Here is an 18,646-nt window from a genome sequence, read left to right on the forward strand (position 1 = left end):
GTAAGCTTTTCTTTTCTTCTTAACTAGATTTTCTACATCCTTTGTACACCATGGTTCTTTAACCCTACCATCCTTTCCCTGCCTCCATGGAACATACCCTATGCAGAACTCCATGCAAATATCCCCTGCACATTTGCCACATTTCTGCCATACATTTCCCTGAGAACATCTGTTCCCAATTTATGCTTCCAAGTGCCTGCCTGATAGCTTCATATTTCCCCTTACTCCAATTAAACGCTTTCCTAACTTGTCTGTTCCTATCCTTCTCCAATGCTATGGTAAAGGAGACAGAATTGTGATCACTATCTCCAAAATGCTCTCCCACTGAGGGACCTGACACCTGACCAGGTTCATTTCCCAATACCAGATCAAGAACAGCCTCTCCTCTAGTTGGCTTTTCTACATGTCGCGTCAGGAAACCTTCCTGAGCACACCTAACAAACTCCACCCCATCTAAACCCCTTGCTCTAAGTAGATGCCAGTCAATATTAGGAAAGTTAAAATTACCCATCACAACAACCCTATTATTATTGCACTATTCCAGAACCTGCTTTCCTATCAGCTCGTCAATGTCTCTGTTACTACTGGGGGGGGGGGGGGGTCTATAAAAAACACCCAGTAGAGTTATTGCCCCCTTCCTGTTTCTGACTTCCATCATGACATCTTCCTTTCCTTCAGCCCATGATACTATCCTTGATTAGCTATGCCACTCCCCCACTTCTTCTGCCTCCCTGTCCCTTTTGAAACATCTAAAGCCCAGCACATTGAGCAGCCATTCTTGCCCAAGACATCCAATCCTCTGTAATAGCCACATCATCATAGTCTCACGTATTGATCCACACTCTAAGTTCATATGCTTTATAAATGCTGCACTAGTTGCCTCCATCTCTCACAGTCGTGGGTGAATGCCTGGGTTGTGGCAAAACTCTTTCTGGTCCACTCTGCAATGTTGTCTGCCCACTTGTTCTTCTATCTCTCCCTTTTTCTTTTCCCCCTTTACTGTTCCCCAAAGAATGGTCTTTGAGAGTCCACTTGATCTTGTTTTGTGGCCATACCATCTCACCGGACTTTCAGAATAATAGGAGACATGCTCTATCTTTGAGATTTAAGTATATACTCGCCAGAAATACAACAAAAAGTATCGTGGCTGTTGCAACACTGGCGAAACATTTTGCTATCACCAATACTCTTAAAAATACAAGTACTTCATTATAATAAATACACACAATGTTCTACTTGCATAGAGCATGCACATCAATATGACTGCAAACCAATACACATGTAAACACAATGCATTACAGTGTGTGTGTGTGTGTGTGTGTGTGTGTGTGTGTGTGTGATGTTTTTATAGTCTTTTTAAAACCTGTCTTGTCAAGTTGTATTCATCCTACCAAAGCATGCCCGGACAAGATAAGAAAAATTACAGGCGATTTTTTAAAAAAGGGTGTGATAAGGAAATTTTATTGTGATTTTCATGATCAGCAGCCCAAAATCCATAAGATACACCCAAAAGTATTCAAGTGAAATCATTTTTGTCCAGCGTAATACATTTACTTTGAACTTCAGACTAATTTCATAGTTTTCTATCCCAGGATGCAATAAATAAATAAGTTTTCTTCAAGTGCATGCGACTTCATTTTCCTTGGAACTTCTTTAAAGGATACCTATTGAATGTTTTCTGTGTGTTTACTTAACTGCATCCTTCAGCATTACATTGTCTCATATTTTTCCATTACTTCATTAAAAAAAATCAATGATGTCCTGTAGTATTGCTTGCTCTTTACATGTCTATAAAAATATGGAAAAGGCCTAAATTCATAGCAGGTCAGGAAGCATTTGTGGAAAGGGAAACAGAGCTGATATTTCAGGCTGATCCACTTTACAAATCCCTGTTCATTTTTCTTATTAAGCTCAAATTTCTTCCAGTGATCAGTTCTTAATTATAGATTACAATAGCTTCCACACTGAAAGCTTTCTACATGTTGGAATTTGAGAAGCTTTGAAAGTGCAAGAATGAGAGAGGCAGAGAAATTATTGAATTTCAAGAAAATGGAACTCAAGCAGCTGAGCATTTCCTGTCAATGATAAGGCAAACTGAAAGAAGATGCCCAAAACTAAAGAATCAAGAAGGGTGCTAAAGGCAGGTGTCTGATGCAAGTTAAAGTTATCATTTGTTAAAAGGCCAAAGGTGAGGATCTTAAACTAAGGCAGTGGATGGCAGATGTCATGCAAAAATAAGAGGACTAACTAAAAAAAAATTCACTATGATACTAAACAAAATGCAGTGTTTTACGAAAGTGCATAATGTGAAACATGATAAACTGGACACCAATATTGTGGTACTTAAACTTGAAGCTGACAAAAGCAGATGGGGGACCTAATGAAGGGGTAAGGTGAATGTGCTGTAGATGTGGAAGCAATCAGTCTTAATCATGAAAATGCCACTGCATTTGAAACCATATGGGTTCCAATAGGACATAAAATTTACTAACAATCTGATTCAACCTAATACAGATGGATATAGGCAATGACAGCCAATTTCATCAAAACCGTGGCATGTCTTGGTCATAGGAAAATCTATCACCTACCATGATTGATAGTGATTACCAGAAGATCCATAACTCATACCACCCAAACTGCTTTAACCCTATGAAAATAATGCAAACAAAACTGAACAGGAAGAGAAGAAAAACAGAGTGAGAACTAAATCAAAAAATAATTAAAATTCATAAAAGAAAGCAGCTTCAGTAGAATGCAACTTCTGAGGAAGAAAAAATGATGATCTATAAAGATTGCACAACTGAATCTATGACTATGACAGATGGCGACAGCCAAAAATTATGACCATGCTCTGTATATTCATGGTTTCTTATTTATGAAAAAGAACCTAAATATTTACAGCACCACAATGAGATCTTTTTGAAGTTGATGATAAACACTTTTTGATATATTGCACAAAGTAACTTTTCTACAAAGTTAAAAAGCAAAAATGTACTTATATCTGAAAAAGGAACAAATGGGAAAACCTTTAAACAATTCAAGCAAAAACAAATCTGTATCAAAATTTTCTTTGTTCTGTCTCAAGAGAATGCAGGCAAACTTTTCAAATATTCTTGCTCACAATTAATGCTTCCATCAATAGTTAGTGGGCATCCATATCTGCCAGGCACATGTCTAATTAAGATCTTGCCAGATGGTATGAGGATTTTTGTGCATTATTTTTTCCCATTCAGTCACAGCACTACACTCTGTTGGTGGCACTGACTGAAACAAGGCAATAGACTGGTGTCACACATGTTCCAAAGACAACTGCATCACAGAAGTAATACAGCCAGTGATAGCACTGACTCATTTGTCATCAAACTTGCTCCTGCTTCTTCCAAGCTCTAGGAATGGTGCACTACTACTCACAACCATCTCAGGTACCTTCATTTGCTACTCACCAGTCACCAGATTGACTGCCTTTCGAGGCTTTCCAATGTATGAAAGAAAATACGTTTATACATCAAACATGAAGTTCACTTTTAAATGTATTTTTTGTCTGTTTGCAACCTATCTAGCAGCTCACAGTGCTCTGAATGCATACTTGAATAACATCAGAGAAAAACGTTTGCAGAAGGATAACTACACTTTATAGAATGCCTTGTATTCTTTAAAGCTTTTAACCATAAAATAAAGTGATATTTATAGAGGCAAGTATAGTGTTTAAAAATTTTGACTATACTCACTACGGCCTGCCGTAACCTGGGAAGGACCTGTAATAGTAAGTTGTTACAACCAACAAACTGAATGGTTACTAAGAATTTAACGCACAGAATTTAAGGTGGAATATTAAATATATAAATTATGTGCACAATTATGGGGAGTGATAAATAATGAGAGAGAGAGAGAGATAAATGAAACCACGAGGAAAGGTTTAACAATCATATTTTTAAAATATGAATGAGGAAATGAGTAGGCTGTCTGGCCCTTCCAGTTTACTCCATCATTGATCTAAATAACATCCTTCGCTCCATTTTTCTGTACTCCCATGACTCCCTTATCATTCAGAAATCTATTAATCTCTGAACTGAATGAACTCAATGACTGAACCTCTACAGTCCTCTGGAGAATTCCAATGATTAACCAGTATTGCGATTAAGAAATTCCTTATCTCTGTCATAAATAGCCATTTTCAGAGACTGTCACTCCTGTATCTAGAATCCTCATCCAGGGTAAAGACTTAGAACCTGTCAATCTCTTTGAAAGTTCTGTAAGTTTCAATGAGGTTGCTTCTCACTCCTCTAAACTTCTGAGAATATTAACCCGGTCTACTCAATATCTCCTCAGACAGTAAAACACAACATCCTGGGGAATAGTCTGGTGAAGCATCATTGTACTCCCTCTAAGGGCATATGCATTTTTTAAGGTGACCTGAACTGAACATACTACTCCAAAAGTTGTCTCACAATTTAACTGTAGTAGGATTTCTTTACTCATGTATTGAAATCTCTTGTAAGAAAACTTATCAGACCATTTAGCTTCCTAATCTCTTACAGTATCTGCATTTTAGCTGTCACTTTTGTGCAAGGAATACCTAGGTCCTAAAATATAGGCTAAAATACCAGTTTCCTTCCTGTGTATGTTAGCTTTTCATAGCTTGCATACAATCAACATTTCACAACCTATTGCCATTTAAAAGAAAACTCTGCTGTTTCACTTTGTTCGCCAAAATGGATGATATCACTTTTCCATATTATATTCCATTTGCAAGTTCTCACCCATTACTTAACTTGTTTAATTCCTCTTGAAGTCTCTTCCTTACAATCCCATTTAGCTTTGTAATATCAACACAGGAAATGTGAAATTTGATCCATTTAACCAAATGAGTGTTTGCACAACAGGTTTGGTCTATATTTAAGGACACAGAACTCTGAAATTCTCTGCTCCAGAGGCTGGTGGAGGTGAGATGATCAGATTGAATCTAGGTGGACATAATTAAATATTACAAAGATCGAGGAACTGGGGAATTAACACAGGAGTTGAAACCAGCATGGATCAGCCGTTATCATATTGAATGGTGGCATAGACATAAAGTCCCTGGTGCCCTCCTCCTACTCCAGTGTTCTTGTGACCCCATAATCATGAAGTAGGGTTCACTCTCTACCGCTCTTGGAAGTAGTCGAAGTCACACAGATCATGGACAATTAAGCATAAGGCTTGTTTGGCAAAGAAAACCTAGACATGTTCGCAATAGCTATGCATTGTGAACTATTTTTTAAAAAGTCCCATAAATTGTGGTTGTTCAGTCATGATCAAGACTTGTGAATTAAAAATTTGCACGTACTTCAATAGATGAACTCCAATTATTTCTGAAATGTTTCTATGTCCTTCAAGTACTTGAACACAAAATTGTTCAGTGAGGCTTCTGACTAAACAAGCAACCCTTGCATTGGGAGATACCAGAAGAGTTATCTGATTTACTCCTCAATACTGGTGACACTTCTAACAAACCTCACTGATATTCTAACCACAAAATTTATGGTCAACGTTCTCCTGGAATTTGTCATCAATACTGAAGCTATGGGATTTGACAATTGTCACTGACCTCAAAGAAGGCACCAAACAAATATCTAGAGATAAGCGTACAAGATGTTCCAGTTGTCTATTTAACAAAATCCCTGGCATTCAGCTGGAAGTTGTCTCACTGCACAGAAAAATTATCATAGATCAAAAAACTGGAAAGAAAAAGTATTGTTACAATTAACCTGTCAACAAGTTACAATTTTTTAAAAGTTTGAACATAAACATATGATTCAGGAAGATCTTAAAATATGATTTTGGAATTCATATTTTGAAATATTAATCTGAAGTAATTACAATATCTGTACATTAAAAAAATTTGTTATGACCCAAAAGTGTGTTAATTATGGATTAAAACAGCAGGAAAACATCACTTATAAAGCATAATATAAAGCATTTTTTGATATTCTGCCATAAAAAGTTTTCAGTTGATTCCTTTGATTCCACCAGAGAAAAGAGCGAACTACAGGAAGCTGGAATTTACACAATGGACAAAGTACAAGTGATGTCTCAGATGGTGGTCAAAGTTTTGCTACCATAACAACTCTAAAATCTAGGTCATAGGAACTTTTACACAGAGTGCTGGGTGAACTACAGGGATGGTGCTGGAGGCAAATACATTCAGGATATTTAAATGTCTCTTAGATAGGCATATGGAAGAAAGAAAAATGGAGAGCTGCATTGGAGAGAAGGGTTTGATTTATCTTAGAGTCAGTTAAAAGGCGGGCTCAACATTGTGGGCCAAAGTGCCTGTACTATGCTATACTATTCTATGTTAAAAACATAGAAACATAGAAAACCTATGGCACAATACAGGCCCTTCGGCCCACAAAGCTGTGCCGAACATGTCCTTACCTTAGAAATTACCAAGGGTTACCATAGCCCTCTATTTTTTTAAGCTCCATGTACCTATCCAATAGTCTCTTTAAAAAACCCTATGATCCACCTCCACCATTGTCGCTGGCAGCCACTCACCACTCACTCACCACTCCTGCGTAAAAAACTTAGCCCTAACATCTCCTCTGTACCTATGTTCCAAAATAATTCCTTTCCCATTAAATTAAAAACTTAATTCATTATGTAAGCATTTTGTGAACAAAACTTATAAATATGCAGAGATCCACACAGCCATTTTCTTAAGTAATCTAAAAACCATGTTGTGTCAGAGTACACGTTCTCCGCAGAGTTCATTCCATTCCTGTGAACTGTTTGCAACCTAAATAGTACACAAGTCAAAAATGCATCACAATCTGAGTTGCCACTGGGTAGAAGATGTCTGCAGCCCTTCAGCATCTGGCAAATCCATCCTATCTCCCAAATATTCTTTTCTACATATGGGTTACTGGGAAGACCATGCTACCCTCCTGCATGCTTGAAAATCACAAGAAAAACACAAAATGCAAGGAATTCTCAGTAAGTCATTTCCATCTATAGAAGGACAGAGTCAAACTATTTGTTGAATTAATAGAAAAATTTACTCATTTATTAAGCCTGGTTCTGGTTGTCAAAAGCCTGAAACTTCAATTGTTTTTCTTTTCACAAATTCTGCCCAACTTGCTGTGAATTTCCAGCATTTTCTGATTGTATTGTCTGGAATAGATTTTCAGAGCATCTTGGCTTTAAGTAGTAAGGTCTAAATAACAAGTTAAATAAGCCACACATCCAGTTTCACCTTTCTGTCACAGATTGAATGTTTGTCAAGCAACTGAAATATAACATAGTTAATTGAATGAACTCAAGAAAATTTCTATAGCAGCTCAAACTTACCTCTTTTGTATTGAGTCATTCCTTCCCATGAAAGTAAATGAAGTAATTGAACCTGCCCAGCACAAAACATTGCATTGGTTCAACATGCAAATTTTTCTGTATAATAGATGCTGAGAAATTGAAGGAAGTAGGTGCTCCGTTGGATTCCTTTAAGAGTCTGAAGGAGGAGCATAGTTGGAATGACAACATCACAGGCCACTCAGAAAATTTCAAAAGTCCACCCTGAGATTCATTTTCTTGTGGGCATTCACAGTAGATACAAAGAATTACAATGGAGTCAATGAAAAGATTACACACACAGACTGACAACCAAGTGCAACAGAAGACAAACTGTGCAATTCAAAACCAAACAATAAATTTTAAAAATGAGAACATGAGTTGTAGGATCCTTGAAAGTGAGTCAATAGGCACGATCATATTCAGACATAATGTTTTAGGAACAGCTTCTTCCCCTCTGTCATCAGATTTCTGAATGGACAATGAACCCATATATAAACAAGAAAAAAATCTGCAGATGCTAGAAAACCAAGGCTCAAACACAAAGTGCTGGAGGTACTCAGGAGGCCAGGCAGAATCTATGGAGAAGAGTACAGTTGACGTTTCGGGCTGAGACCCTTCTTCAGGACCCTTCTGAGGTCCTACTGAAGGGTCTCGGCCCAAAATGTCAACTGTAGTCATCTATATAAATGCTGCCTGGCCTGCTGAGAACTCGTATACACAAAGCTTTGTTTTTTTGTTCTCTTTTTGAACTACTTATTTAAGTTAATAATTAAGTATATGTTCTGATTGTAATTTATAGCTTTTGTTTTGTATTTCACTGTATTGCTGCCACAATACAAATTTTACAACATACGCCAGTGATATTAAACCCGATTCTGATCCTCATTCTGAAGCAGCTTTCTAAATGAGACCTAATTTCATCAAATTATAAATATCTATGGCAGAGATGGGGTTCATTAAGCCATGTTGTACCTGTCAGCCAAAAATGTTATTATTGACCTTTCAGTCAATGATAACTTAGCATCCTTCTAGTCATCTGGAGGGATGGCTATTACCAAAAATACTGGAAAATGCTTGTCAAGAGTCTGAGCTCTTCTCCCTGGGTTCTTTCAAGAATCTGGGACTCAATCTATCCTTAGAGACTTACCAACTTCTACATATTTGTGACGATATTTGTCCTACTTAATCTAAGTACTTGTAACATCCATTTTTCTGCAAAGTCAAAAGATGAATTATTATTCAAATGTTACACACCTTTCACCTCTATACCCAGACTACAGCTTTAGTTTCTCATAAGGACTAATTTTCACGTAGTTATCCTCTTTCCCTTCACATATTTATCAAACTTCTTAAGAGTTTTTATCATGATTTTACCATGCTAGTTCACCTCCCGTACCATTCTTGTTACTGCTCATGGTCTGCAAACCTCAAGCAGTGGATCTTGGGATCCCAACCCTGGAACTCGCCTGATGATCAGACGCTTTTTATAAACTGCTTAAAGAAGATAATTAATTGCAAAAATAAAATAAATACTTTAAAATAGTCCTCATGTAAGAATTACTTTTAAAATTGGAATCAAAGAATTTTTTTTAAAGCTCCCAGTCAAGGTCAATAACCTTATTCAAATTTAATGAAGCTGCTTACTTTAGCATAAGGCCAAAAGGTTAGATGTGAAAATCCTGGGATGGCAGGACTTTCATAAGATGAAAGACTGGATTGACTAGGCTTATACTCGTTGGAATTTAGAAGATTGAGGGGGGATCTTATTGAAACGTATAAAATCCTAAAGGGATTAGACAGGTTAGATGCAGGAAGATTGTTCCCGATGTTGGGGAAGTCCAGAACGAGGGATCACAGTTTGAGGATAAAGGGGAAGCCTTTTAGCACCGAGATTAGGAAAAACTTCTTCACACAGAGAGTGGTGAATCTGTGGAATTCTCTGCCACAGGAAACAGTTGAGGCCAGTTCATTGGCTATATTTCAGAGGGAGTTAGATATGGTCCTTGTGGCTAAAGGGATCAGGGGGTATGGAGGGAAGGCTGGTACAGGATTCTGAGTTGGATGATCAGCCATGATCATACCGAATGTCGGTGCAGGCTCGAAGGGCCAAATGGCCTACTCCTGCACCTATTTTCTATGTTTCTATGTAAATGCCAAATATTTTTTCATGGGCTATGCTTGCTTTCCTAACTTCCCTTTTTAGTTTCCCCAATGCACTTTAATACTCCAACCGGCACTCTGCTGCATTCAGTCCTCAGTATGCTCTATCCTGTCCTGTCCTGTTACATTTTTTTGGGCGGAGGGGTGGGTGGGAGGGGAGGGTGGAGGATGGGGTCCAGAATTTGAGGTTGTCCTGTCTTTTTAAAATGGGATGAATACTTTTTTATTAATCACGTTCCTATAATTTTAAACAATGTGATTTGCAAAGGCTTCCATTTGACAAGTGGAACACATGGCTCACAGAGGTACACACCAGCTGTGCATAGTATGCTTTGGAGAAATTTAAAATAAAAGACAAGAGATTAGCTTTATTTGTCACGGGTATTTCAAATCATACAGGGAAATGTGTTGTATGCGCTGATGACCAACACATTAGTAAAATGTGCTAGGGGCAGACCTCAAGTCTTGCAATGCTTCTGGTGCTAACATAGCATGCCCATTAGCTTACCTACTCTGATCCATGTGTTTTTAGGAATGAGAGAGGAACTGGAGCACCTAGAATTAACCCATGTGGTCACAGGGAGAACATGAAAACTCCTTGCAGGCAGCAGCGCAAATTGAACACTGTTTTTTCCAATTGCTGCCACACTAACCGTTACACTACGTTGCCACTCTTCATGCTACTGAGCTGCCCTATACCCAATCCTATAGTTCTCCCATCCCATTTCTTATGAGCAATATGGGGCATTATCCACAAGTTCAAATGCATTCCTGCAGGTGATGAAATCCAAGCTTTTCCCTGTTATACAAATGTCAATATTGTGATGTTTTAAATCTACAAAAAAAAATCTGACTGGAAGTAGGAAAAGAGAGAAAACACTATACTACTTCTTTTCTATTTGATTACGCTTTTGGGATGACCAAGTCCAGAGAGCAACCGTCCTTTTTCAATATGACTCATTGTCAATGTGAAACATAACTACAGTAAGTGTCAAAGTGGTTCTTGCAGCAGTTCAAAAAGACAAAATATTATTTCCACGGTTTTACATCAAAAGCTGTAACATCCACCTTACCCAAGAAAGGAAAATGTTTGTATAAGATTTGATGGAAACGTCATAAATTCTAACACTATATTAAGCACTGTATTGTTGCAGAATTATGAGTTCATACAATAGAGATTATTTCTGCATATTTGCAGTCATACTTTCATTCTGAAATGAGAAGCCTTTGCAGCAGAGAAAACTTTGACTGCATTGCCATGCCACACATTGTAAATCATTCTTCTCAAAGAAGTTATGAGCATTCATTTATGACACCTTCAAAATGTAATCTGATTGCCTTTTGCTATTTGAATTTGAAGTTGCTGTGCTTTCTCTCAACAACAGTATAGGCAAGATAAAATAAACGCTGAATATTGCCTTTCTTTCAATGAATATTCACTACTTCTCAAATGAACATACGTGTGATTGAACCCTTGGATTCAGATTTTTTTTTCGCAGCTTTAATTCCTCATGATTCTGTTGGGTGTTGAGAGTTCTTTTTTTTAAACACCCTTTTGAAGCTGCTAACTTCAGTCAATTTTTCCACATCCATCATTATTAAGTATTAGTACTTACTTGTTTTTGCAGTAAAATGCTTTTAGTTTGTATAACCAGCTTTAACAATTCCTAACTTGCATTTGCCATTTTGGGAGACAGCACTGTAAATAATTTAACAAATGAACACATATCCTCCAAATTATCAATCCAAACGATCAGCACACAGTGAGCATTCGTCACAGCACTACAATGATTATCAGTTTGACTATGATGTTTACCTGAACCTTGGAATATTTTTAGGAAACTAAGAGGTGCAGCTTGCTCAAGAATCTACCAATACATATTTATAAATGTTCCAAAATTATATATTGATATAACACATCATCCATCTACATATTGCAGCAGTGTGAAAGTTGGATGCTTCTATATTATCGACTCACCAAATAATGAATACCTCACCTTAGCTAGGTTATTAAGAACTCTGAGAGCATGCAAAAAGAGAAAAATCAGACACATGTCGACCAAAACCAGAGCATTACATGACATTCATCACATGTTAAAGCACCACTAAAATATTTTCTAAGAAAAATTACAATCTCCAGCTGCAGCAAGAATTCAGAATTTAAGTGGTAATAGCCATAATGCTCAAGGAATTCAATAGGTTCAGCCATACCCGTGGAGGCAAAGGCATGGTCAACACATATGTCAAAGCCTTGCATCATTTAAAAGGCCGCCTGAAAACTCATTAACATGCTTGCAAACAAAATAAGTACAACGGGGCCACCTGTTTTATTTTGCATCTTTCATTTTTACACCATTTATGTTTGTTATTCCATTTGTTTAATCAAAAGTACAACATTTAAAAACTTGTAATGTGCTCATACACATAGTATATGAAGTTAGAACACATTCACATACCTAGGTCACTTTTAATTAACAACAAATAGTTATTGAAATTTCCAGCACGAGGCTATTCTGGCCAGCAAGCTTTTGCTGACATTTTGAAAAGTACTCATGCTTCATTATACAATTTGTCCACAACCTTCAAGAACCTGCCAAACTCATTTTTAAGATGATTTATGAAATTGCCTTCCACTCTTTTTCGGTTAAAATCATTATGTGAACATTCCTAATTGAACCACATTTTATTTGAACAAAATACTTGGTTTCTATATAGAAATGCAAAGGAGATTAACTTGCATTTTCTCAAAATGCAGCTTTTGTTCTCAGCTGTCTGGACAGATTACGTTATTATTTCCGCCATCTTTCCAAGAAATTCCATTTTGAGTAAATTTGATCTCATTTGTCTATTGCTGTTTGTGATGGATATTCACTTTCCAGGTCCCATGAGGCTTATTGCTAACCTAGCAGCATGACATTTCCAATGAGTCAGAGTTGTTTGTGACAAAGTTCAACTTCTAACAAAGTTTGTTTTTGTAAACAAGAACGAGTCTTCAATTCCTAATGTAATTTGCAAGCAGCAATCAGTTTGAAGCTAAAAGTAGTGTTTTACAAATTGCAGTGTTACAGAGCACAAGCTGCTGGCCCACAGCAGGAGGCTGGCTGCTAAGAGATACGGTTTGCAAAGTGAAGTAACCATGAGACTTCTTGCTTTGCATCAGCTAAATGCAAGACAATGGGGTTATGTTAACTAGTCTAAATCAAACCAGGCAACTATAGCTAAATTATTTGCTTCATTGTGGTATAGATCAGGGAAGGTTCCAGACTGGGTTTAATTGTCACCAACCACATCAAAGATGATCACGTACAATTAATCAATAGCTGGGATTATTTGTGTACTTCGAGCCAGCACTAATTTTGAGTGTTTGGAATCTCTGTCCCCAGAAGCTTCTAGACCATCTGTGTGAATTAATTTGAACACCGGCAAGATATCTGAGAAACCCCACATGCAAATAACGTCAACCAGAAGCAAAACAGTACAAATATTAGAATGCATTGGGGATTGTTAGGAATGGCAAGGAGAATGACAGAAAGATGGGGTAACAGAAAGAAGAACTAGAATTCCTCAGCTTTAGGTTTTTGCCACATACAAATAGTTCATCTGCAACTTATCGGTGTGTCCTTTTATTTTGTAAGAATTTCTACCAGTGTTTGGAAATCCTTTGTCGTTTGTAAATCTTTTAATAATAACAATAACTTAATTTATAGTGAGTTATTTTCATGCAAATGATGTTCAAAGTACTTTACAATGAGATAAAGTGCAAATATGAAAATAAAAGAAAAATTATGTTAGTTAAAAGCAAGCTTAAATAAATAGGTTTTGAGCTGGCATTTAAAAGTGTCAACTAAATCTGTATCCTCTATAGTTTTAGATATTGAGATGCACAATTTTGGAGCTTAGTTCAAAAAAGCTGACCTGCCAATTAACTTTTGGGAAAGATTGTTTAAATTTAAGAGACTGGTGGAGGAAGACTTGAGAGCTCAAGCAGGATTATAAACTGAAAGATTCTGTGATGTACTCTGGTCTCAGACAATTGAGAGCTTTAAAAACAAGTAACAGACCATTAAAAGTAATCCAAGGAGATACAGGAAGCTAATGAAGAGTAATTGGGATGGCTGTGTTATGCTTCTTCATCCTGGTTTCAGTTAAAAATTTGGTAGCGGTATTCTGAATGAGTTGAATACCATCACATGACATGTTCATCACTAAAACCATGAACTGAACAGCAAGACATCCTAAGCACAACATGCAATACATGAGCAAATTTTAATGAATTGGCATAAAATACAGTTGGAGCATGAATGATTTAAGAATACATTACAAGGAGAGAAAGGTTCAAGAGAATTTGGCAACTACATCCACCTGGTCAAAAAAGGTTTAACTAAAGAATTACTCTCTTTAGATCAACATGTAATCAGCAGTGAAATAAAGTAACTATTCTGCCAAATTTCTCTAGAACTGAACAGAGGGAGTGCTCAAAGATATATACAGGTGATAACTGTTTGAAGCAAAAGATTCTAAACACTTGGAGTGGTCTTTAGGGTGAAACAGAATAGGGCTTAAAATCTTCTTTTGAGTTTGTATAGAAAAGCCCACATTGGAAGTATCCAATATAGTTGACGATCCCAACAGATTCACAGATGAAGTGCTGCCTCACCTGGAAGGACCTTTTGAGGTCCTAAATGGAGGCAAGGGAGGTGAACTGCAGGTACAGTACTTTGGCCACTTGCAGAGATAAGTGCCAGGAGGGAGATTAGTGGGGAAGGACGAATGGACAAAGGATTCATGGAGGGAACGATCCCCGCAGAATGCAGAGTGAGGGGAGTAGGTAAAGTTATGTTTGGTAGTAGGGTCCCTTTGGAGATTGCAGAAGTTGCGGAGAATGATGTATTGGATGTAGAGGCTTATGGGATGGCAGGTAAGGACAAGAGGAACTCTATTCACTGCTCAGGCGGCGGGAAGGTGGAGTGAGCGTGGATGTTCAGGAAATGGAGGAGATGCGGCTGAGGGCAGCATCAATGGCAGAGGAAGGGAAACCTTGTTTTTTGAAGAAAGAGAACGCCTCTGATGTTATGAAAAGTAAGGCCTAACCCTGGGAACAAATGAGCTGAGATGAAGGAACCACGCAATATAGCATTTTTACAGGAGACAAGGTGGGAAGAAGTAAAGCCAAGATAAATGCAGGAATCAGATTTTTTTTAGACTATCTTATTTTGAAGACTGCGTCTCTATTTTACTGCTGTTGACTGAAAGAAAGTGCAGGGTACAATTCCAAATTATTTTATAGGGACTTCTACATCCAAGAGAAAGGATCTCCAGGGATACAACAGTCCACTGGCAGAGAACATCAGCCTAGACTTTGTGCTGAAGTTTCAGGATTTGAACTTGAACTTTAAATCATGGTGTCAGTGAAGGAAGGATGGCACCTAATTTGATTACACCACAACATTCCATGAATCATTAATAGTGTGGCATGTCTGACTATTTCTCACTTGTTCACAAAATGTTTGCATCTCTAGCCACTTGGCAGTCTGGATGTGCCAATTCAAATGGGCTCTTTGATTCAAAATATTTAATTTCACAGTAAAAAGTGATACAAATCCTTCAAAAAAATCTGGATTTAGTGCATCACATACACAGTCTACTGCTATTGTAATCTTAAAAACAGAGTGATACTCATATAATTTACATGAATCAAGACTAAAGATTGGGAATGTTTTTCTCAGTCTTTGGATTAAGGGCATCAGCTCCTCAGACTTGTAGTACATCATTGCACTGCCCAAAAAGAAATCCATGGGCATTTGATTACAAATAAGAATATGACAAGTACAGCAGAAATTACCTACTATACCATGAAATATTGTGGTTAAATGCATTAGAATGCTAAAGACGACTTTAAATATATATATATATATATATATATATATATATATATATATATATTAATCTCAGCTATCGTATCTGCAGAAGATCCATTACTAATCTTCCTTTTGTGAGAAGAAATATACAGTCATCTTTTCTACATTCACAAGTTCCCTCCTGCACAGTGGGTTTCAGTGTACTTTATTTCATCTTTACATCAAAAAGATATAATTTAGAACAAAAAAATAATTCCCTTGGAATACAGAGATTAATGAAAGTGTGAGTGCCTTGCACATAAGAAAAGTAAGGCTGTTCCTTTGGGAAATTGTCTCCTTTCAGAGTGCTAGGTATTCAAAGCTTGTTCAAAAGTGTTCATTTAGAATACAGATATCAAAAGATGATGCAAATATTGAAGAGATAATCATGAAACTTACCAGATGTTCTAACCCTACTTTGATGTTCACAGAATCCCTGTAAAAGAAAAAAAATATCCTAAATATCAGCTTCTCAATAAAGCCAATGCTCACCCCAGTATCTGTTTGCTAATATTAACCCTAAATTGAAACCACAGAATAATGCAGTCTACAAAATAAGAATAACAGTAATGCCAACACATTTTGCTATTTGATCACGGTATCCATATTTTGTTATGAAGCAGGGTATTGTAAGCTTTAATACTCGGCAATATAGGATTTAAAAGTAAACATATAACAAATTTAGTTGTATGTTATTTGATAACTTAATGTAAAACATATATTCTAGAGGCTTGTGAAAATGAATCAAATTTCAAGATACATGAAAATAATCCCAAAACATACTTACAATTTTCCCTAAGGACCATCCAAGTATAATAACCTCTTAAGGCGAAGAAACTTAAAAACAAAATCCCCCCAAAAAATGAAAACTTTATGTGGCACTGAATAGGATTTTACAGTCCACTTAATGGAACTGAAGTAATAGATGCACTCTGCTGAAGCAATAAATGCATTTCTGTTTTATTTGAATATATTTTTGTCTGTCAAACACCAAACACATCAACACTAAAGAAAGAAAGCCTCAATTTTACTAAGTTGAGAAATTATAATCTCCAACAAGAGTGGATCAATCCATCAAACAGTATCACCATCACTGTTTACCCCACCATCAACATCCTGGGATGAACACTGATCAAAAACTCAACAGGACCAACCACAAATACCAGAGTTACGAAACAGCTGGATATCCTGTGGCAAGTTCAAAGTAAGTTGATTTATCAAAGTACATATATTTCACCATATACAAAACTGAGATTCATTTTCTTGTGGGCATATTCAATAAATCCATAATAGAATCAATAAAAGACTGCACCAACCAGGGCGTTGAACCAGTGTGCAAAATAGAACAAGCTGTGCAAATACAAAAGGAAAGAAATTATAGTAATATATAAATATTGAGAACATGAAATGAAGAGTCCTTGAATCCATAGGTTGTGGAAACATATCAATTATGGTTGTGAGAAATTATTCCCTTTGGTTCAAGAGCCTGATGGTTGAGGAGTAACAACTGCCCCTGAACCTGGTAGTGTGAGCCCTGAGGATCCTCTACGTTCTTCCTGATGACAGCAGTGCGAAGAGAGCATGATCTGGGTGGTGGTCATTGATGATGGATGCCGCTTTCCTGCAACAACCCTTCGTGCAGATGTGGTCGGTGGTGGGGAAGGTTTTAACCCTTGATGAACTGGGTTGTATCTGCTACTTTTTGTAGGATTTTCCATTCAAGGCCATGATGCAACTAATCAATATACTCTCCACCACACATCTATAGAAGTTCGTCAAAGTTTTAGGTGGCATGCTGAATCTTTGCAAACTCCTAAGGAACTGGAGGCACTGCCATGATTTTTTCTTAATCGCACTTGCATGCTGAGCCCACAACAGGTGCTCTGATATGAAAACACTAAGGAATTTAAAGTTCCTGACCCTCTCCATCTCTGATCCTCTAGTAAGGACTGGCTCATGGACCTCTGATCTCCTCCTCCGAAAGTCAATAATCAGCTCCTTGGTTTTGCTGACATTGAGGAAGAGGTTGATGCTGTAGCACCAGTCAGTTTGATTTTCAATCTCTCTCCTATGTGCTGATTTATCACCAACTTGAAAATGGCATTAGAGCTGTGCTCAGCCACACAGTCACAAGTGTAGAGCAAGGGACAAAACACAAGGCTTGTGGTGCACCTGTGCTGATGGAGATTGTGGAGGAGATGTTGTTGCCAATCTGAAATGACTGGTGTATGTAAGTGAGGAAATTGAAGATCCAATTGTACAAGAAGTTATTTAGGCCAAGGTCTTAAAGCTTAATGATTAGTTTTGAGAGGATGACAGTATTGAATGCCAAGCTACAGTTGATAAAGAGCATCTTAATGAATGCAACTTTGCTGTTCAGATGTTCGAGGGTTGAGTGAAGAGCCAATGAGATGGCATCTGTTGAGAGTCTTTTGTGCCAGTTAGCAAATTGGTGCAGATTCAAGTCGCTTCTCAACAGTTGATATGTTTCATCACCAACTTTTCAAAGAACTTCATTACAGTGGATGTTAGTGCTACTGGACAATAGTCATTGAGGCAGGTCACCATGTTCTTCTTAGGCACTGGTGTAAGTGAAAGTCTGCTTGAAGAAGTGGGTAACTCAGACTACCAAAGCGAGGGGTTAAAGATCTCAGTGAATACTCAAGCCAATTGATCGGCACAGGTCTTTAGTGCTTGGCCAGGTACCCTGTATGAGCCGAATACTTCTCGTGAGTTCACCCGCCTGAAGGCTGTTCATACATCGGCCTGAGACTGAAATCTCAGGATCGTTGGGGGCTACAGGTGTTCATGATGGTTCCTCCATGTTTTGACAGATAAAGCAAGCATAGAAGGTATTCAGCTCATCTGGAAGCAAAGCCCTGTTGTTGCCCATGTTGCTTGATTTTACTTTACAAGAGGTGATAACATTCAAGCCCTACCACAACTGTCAACCATCCTCCATTGTCTTAAGTTTCGTCTGGAATTGCTACTTCACCCATCGGATGGCTTTCCTGGAGATCGTACCTGGACCTCTTTTAACGTTCTTAGTCACCAGACATGAACATCTTTGATCTAGCCCTCAGCAGATTGCCAATCTCATGGTTCATCCAGGGCTTCTGGTTGGGGCATCACTCATCTACAACTGTTTTAATAAATTCCATGACAATCATGGTGTGTTCAATCAGACCTACAGACAAGTCCTTGAACATGGCCCAGTGCACTGATTCAAAGTAATCCCATAACTGCACCTCTGCCTCCCG

At 37.6% G+C, this 18,646-nt stretch overlaps 1 protein-coding gene across 1 annotated transcript in view; it reads right to left on the bottom strand.

Moving 5' to 3' along the window:
- rsrc1 (arginine/serine-rich coiled-coil 1) overlaps positions 1–18,646 on the bottom strand; it is a 392,026-nt gene that overhangs the window by 204,356 nt on the left and 169,024 nt on the right. Inside the window, exon 5 of the mRNA XM_063045866.1 lies at positions 15,786–15,822. Within this exon, the coding sequence (XP_062901936.1) occupies positions 15,786–15,822 (37 nt within the window). The remainder of the gene's footprint in view (positions 1–15,785; positions 15,823–18,646) is intronic.

This window comes from Mobula hypostoma, chromosome 4 (assembly GCF_963921235.1).
Source record: "Mobula hypostoma chromosome 4, sMobHyp1.1, whole genome shotgun sequence".
Lineage (NCBI taxonomy): Eukaryota > Metazoa > Chordata > Chondrichthyes > Myliobatiformes > Myliobatidae > Mobula > Mobula hypostoma.